Below are 5,287 nucleotides of genomic sequence, written 5' to 3'. Positions count from 1 at the left end.
AGTATCTAAAAATCAATGGACTCAACTGAATAATGTGCCATCGTATGATTACAATTTTCCCTTTCTTTCCCTTTCTCTGCAAACTTTCGGGAACATTAATCTCACTAATTATAAAGATAAAATGGCAGGAGGAATACAATTAAAACGTGCGATAAAAAGTGTTAAATTAAATAAATGAAGTCATATCGCTAGCTCAACGAGGAAAATAATTCTTCTATTTGATGGTTTGCGAAACAATCGTGGTAACGATCACAGAGCTGTTGACCGACAGGCGAAGATGATACTGACCCTGCAACTTCTTCGCGACACGCTCGCGACTACTACTACGTCGCGAAAGAAATTGCTCCGGCTAAGCGGCTGCATAAAGAATGCAATTAAGCGAATCATGTATTGTAATTAACGGCCATTCTCTTCTTTTAGCCGATGCGCTTCTCGTCAGGTGCGTGCAGACGCGCACACTCGAGCAGACATAATCCGCTCTCTTCTTCTTCTTCTTCTTCTCCCGTTACACCGCTCGTCTATCCCTTCCACGAGCGATGCGAGTCAGCTGTTACCGTAAGCATCGCGCGAATTAATAAGTTAGTTTAAAAATAAAAGCAAAGGGAAGAGAGAGAGAGAGAGAGGGGGGGAGAGAGAATATTACTTTAGATTAAAGATATTAAGTACATTTTGTCAATGTTGTGCTTCATTGCCATAAGAAACTGAAATTTCCTTCAATAGTATTTATTTTTATAATATTTTTATAATTTATTAATCTCTGCCTAAATTAATTTTACAATCGTTACATCGATTTACATGAAACAACGATACAAAATAAGATTATATTACGTGCATCTGTTTTTCTTATTAACTTTTCTACCACTTTTATTGTCGATTAGAAAAGTTAGAAAAAAAATCTAGCAAGAAAGTTAAACTCACCGAAATTATATCAGTTTCCACAAGTTTCGATCTCCATTTGGGATGCAAGCGAGCATTATATTCACCGCGATGCTGCTGCATCATCGGTTATAATTTCAGCAACAACAACATAATCACAATAATCCATCAGCCGTTGTCGCCGTCAGTCGGTGCGCGATCTTTTACGTTCGATTTGCGAGACTCGAAATGCCAATTAAAACAAATAAGCCAGTCGTTCCTCTCGAGCCGAGTCCGATTGACAGTGTCGATCCAAATTCCCCGCGGGGACAATCGTACGTGAAATACATATACCGAGAAAGGTGCGGTCATATTTTCTTAAACAGTTTCACCTTTTTTGTTTTTACCTTGTTTTATTTATTTGTGCAACAAAATTGGTGTACGTCACTTTACGTAATCCTTTGAAATTGTGAATGAGATAAAGGTATAACAGTACCAATACTTTGAATACGATCGTACAATATATTTTTGAGACTTTATAATGAAAAATGTTAATACTTATCGTATCGAAGAAAGTATAATTGAAACTAGTCATGTGCGAGGATAAAACAAGATTTCTAGCTTTGTATTATATCTCTCAAGTGATATGAGCGTATCAAAGATGGATCGGAGGATATCCGGAAGATACGGGCCAGGTGACTAATTGACAGGGACGATCGCCAATCAGAACAGGTCGAGGGAGCCGAAAGTTGACTCGCGTCGGTCGCAAATTCAATTAAAAGTTGCGGTTATTAGGTTGGACAATGAGTCCCCGGAGTCTGAGCGCTCGACGATAAAGGAGCAGGGATCCGCGGAGAAAAAAGGACGAAACGTAAAACTGATGGGGTCCTTGCTGATTCCGCTCGGCTGCCACCTTGATTAAGCTCTTCGCGACGCTTCGAGAAAATATAATGACTTCTTTGCTCTGCAAACGCCGTCGAATGAATTCTCCGTCCCCCTCAGCTTCCTCGCTCCCACCCAATAGAAGACACACATCCACCACGGTAAATCAGCCGCACGGATGTGGCGGAAAGAAAGCGGCAGTTTTCTTGATTCTCTTTCTTTTGCGCGGCGTCATCAACTGCTGGCCAGAAATCAGTTAATTGTCACGTGGTGTTTGTCAATGCGCGTTTATTCTCTAACCACAGCAGAGTACTAATTTTCTTTCAACTTTAAACATGATTACATTAGTTTTGTCTATTTTTGAAAATACGTGAATCTTTTTACACATTGTATATGTGTGGTAGGTATATCTTGTTAGAAAGAATACACCGAAGTGGGATTCAATTTGTTGTAATGTTAATAAGTCTATTATACGTCTTATTATAATTTTTGGTTGAGTGTGCAACATTATTTTTCTTTAAAAAGAACATCAGAATATCCATTACTTATTACGTTACTGTTTTATTTGGCTTGGTAATAAAAGCTTTCCTGCTTGTTACAACGCGTCATAATAAATACCTTGAAGAAACATAATTCTCGTGTATCATTCGTAAACATTTAGGAGATAATTTCCCTGATCGTTTTTAATACAAAAAAAGAAATCTTGCCACCGACATCCTGCAGTACGAAAGTCTCGCGGATGATTCGTATAATTTTCGCAAAATACTAGAAAAAGTTGAAAAACGCGTGCAATTAATCATCCGGATCAAGAAAACCGACGAAGAAGCGCTTATGCGTCTCGGTTTATTATGATAATCGGTGACTTAATTAAGACCTCACGGTATAACGCGCCCGGATAAGAGGCAGTCACAGGCTAGGTCTAAACAACGCTACGGGAATGGCCTCCCCGAATTGCTCGTGGTCGGCAATCTTGGCCGGAGTCTCGGGGCTGAGATTAAGGGAATAAATATCCAGGCCCGATAATTGTATTGGTAGTTTCAGTAACTAATGATCTAAAAGTCGTTAGCACAGCCGATCGTGAAGGGTGTTACGAGCCTTATACTTTGGCACCCGGGTAGCTGTGTACGGGGTGCAGCAAAGGGTTCCCGGCGCTCCCGGCGAAAATGAAACCAAGACTTACGTACATTTATCGACGCACAACCAATTCGAGGTTTGCACGATGGTAATTCACGATCGGTCGATCGACAAGCGTGATGAATTGGTCGAAGAAGACGTATCCATAGACGAAGATAGAAGTGCAAATAAGGATTGGCATTCCTAATACAGATAATGCAAAAGAACTAGTTTGGATAATTTACATATATTTCGTTTGAGACACGTGGTCAAAGGTTTTGTTGTAAGTCAATACACTGCGATAAATTTTCTAATATAATTAGAAACTTAGTGCTATAACAATAATACATGAGTAATAATTTAACCGTGATAATTAAAAGCTCTAGAACTTTTAGTAAAAGGTCATTAATTCCTCTTTTTTTATAAAGACTCGATACAAACATCTGTTAAGGTCAAATTTAATTAATTCTAATAAAATGACAGAAATGTCACAAGTATATATGCAATTGTATTACGTGCTCTCATGAAACTGGAAATACTATGCGTCTTGGGTGATCCCCATGGGGGATCGCGTACAAGCGCAATAGAAATGATTTTCACGAGTATTGTTTCGTATTGATTTACGTTCGCGAGAAAAATATCAACATTGTACACGCGGTAAGAATCATCTAAGATGTCGGGCTGACCTCCCGACCTCGAGGAGAAACGACTGGAGACATAATTTCTGCGTTCGAGAAGCGCGCGATAAATAATGCGAAAGTGAAGTCTCTGCATACGCGTACGCGCCCTCGGTACGATAGTACAACGCGACTTACGAGACTGCAACTTTTGCCTGCTCGGTGCTAGATTCTGTGCCCAGCAGGACGTCCAACATACGATATTTCCATGGCGTTCGGTACAACTGTAATAGAGACGCGACTCGAACAATGTATAAAACGATCACAATAACCACATTTAATCCGCCTTTAATTGAAAACTTACTATGCCTGAGCAGCATCACCCGACGGTAGGGAGTTACAGAGACTCGCACAGTGCAAACTCTGCTATCTATCATAATTTGTACAAACAGTTCCCGATTAGACATAGACAGAAATCATAGCGTGACGAATAAATATGGCTCTTGCAAAAGCAAAAGTAATACGCGAACGGTAATTATACGTAAGGAAATATTTACGTGAGTCAGCAGCGCATACGTGTCAGCGATACGTCGTTATCGCTGTTATCAGTCGTTGCGCGAAATGTTTCTATCTCATCAGAGCGAGTAAAGAGAACCGGGATGATAGGAAAAATAAACCGGATCGTAGATACGCGATGCACTTTTAATACGGACGATCCGCCAGCGCAGACAGATTTGATGCATCGGTGGATAAGTAGCCGCGAGTTCTCACTTCATTTATCAAGGAACTGGCCCACCTGTCGTCGCCTCGCTGCCTCCATTCACCGGCGGCCGAAGCGTTTGCCCCGACAGACCGTGCATCTCGATGCATCTGGTCGGTGCGCAGCACGTGCATTAGATACTCGCGGATTGTACAACGGTTACGGCGTGCGAAAGGTGTGCGATACGATAAAATACGAGCGAGTGATTTAACGGATGATCTCAGCTCGCACCGTGTCTGATAAGATTCGCGATATTTTTCATCGGGCTTCTCGCCGCTTGTCGAGGGGAATCACCGGGAATTTATGACTCCGCATACGTCGCCCGTAATTATACGATCGTAATAAGTGCCTCGAACGGAGTTCTTTCGGAACGTGCATAAAGATATGAGGCACAGGCGTCGATAGAGAAAACACAATCGCAAAAATTATTCAACTCTCTCACTTAGATAACAGATCCGAGTATCACGCGCGGAATGGCGCAACGAATAACAAACACGATCTCAAGAGAGAAATAATACGTACGCAGCGCGTCGCAAATTATCAGCGTATCGACGTCCAGCGTAACGATCGGCCCGATATAACGAGGAGTCCTGACGGGCTTCGCCTTCCGGGACACTCGAGTCCAGCATCGGCGCGGTCCGAAAAACCGACCCGTCCGCAGGATACGCGGGAGAGACGGAGAGAAAAGGACGACGGCAGAAGGAGAGGAGGGCCGAGAGTGCACTCGGCGGCTGCGTAAATTATCTCGGCGGTGTGTATTTACTCGGAGATTTACAAGCGGGCAGCGCGCATTTGATTTACACGCCCGTGCGCCCGTAGCCACGCTGAAACGGCTAAAAGGGTTCTCGAGGTGAAATATGCAACAGGATGCGCCAGGACCCCTCGGACGCCATCCACCGGGCGTCGTCGCGCTCGCTGCGTTCGTAGCTCGCGCGCGTCTGGACACATCTGCGCGCGCTTCTGTCAACGATGAGCCGCCCTGCACAACGTAACGAATCTATCCCGTCGAGATCTAGGCGTATATTTGCGTGAAAGGTTGTCACACGAATTAATATTCTAT

General features: G+C 42.9%; 1 protein-coding gene across 2 annotated transcripts; it reads right to left on the bottom strand.

The window, feature by feature from the left end:
• Window positions 1–2,623: 2,623 nt before the first annotated feature.
• LOC105568140 lies at window positions 2,624–4,581 on the bottom strand. 2 transcript variants are annotated; one of them, XM_012023557.1, is made up of 2 exons: window positions 4,264–4,581; window positions 2,624–3,054 (listed from the first exon to the last, which is right to left on the bottom strand). In XM_012023557.1, exons 1-2 carry the CDS (start codon window positions 4,325–4,327, stop codon window positions 2,924–2,926), a joined length of 195 nt encoding a protein of 64 aa, XP_011878947.1. In that variant the 5' UTR covers window positions 4,328–4,581; the 3' UTR covers window positions 2,624–2,923. The 2 variants fall into 2 exon arrangements, with proteins under 2 accessions (XP_011878947.1, XP_011878946.1); XM_012023556.1 differs by lacking the exon at window positions 4,264–4,581 and adding an exon at window positions 3,666–3,756.
• Between the last annotated feature and the right edge of the window lie 706 nt (window positions 4,582–5,287).

The sequence above is a fragment of the Vollenhovia emeryi genome, unplaced genomic scaffold (genome assembly GCF_000949405.1).
Source record: "Vollenhovia emeryi isolate VEMERY1.0 unplaced genomic scaffold, V.emery_V1.0 DF939131.1, whole genome shotgun sequence".
NCBI lineage: Eukaryota > Metazoa > Arthropoda > Insecta > Hymenoptera > Formicidae > Vollenhovia > Vollenhovia emeryi.
This window is presented reverse-complemented; position numbering and strand designations above follow the sequence as displayed.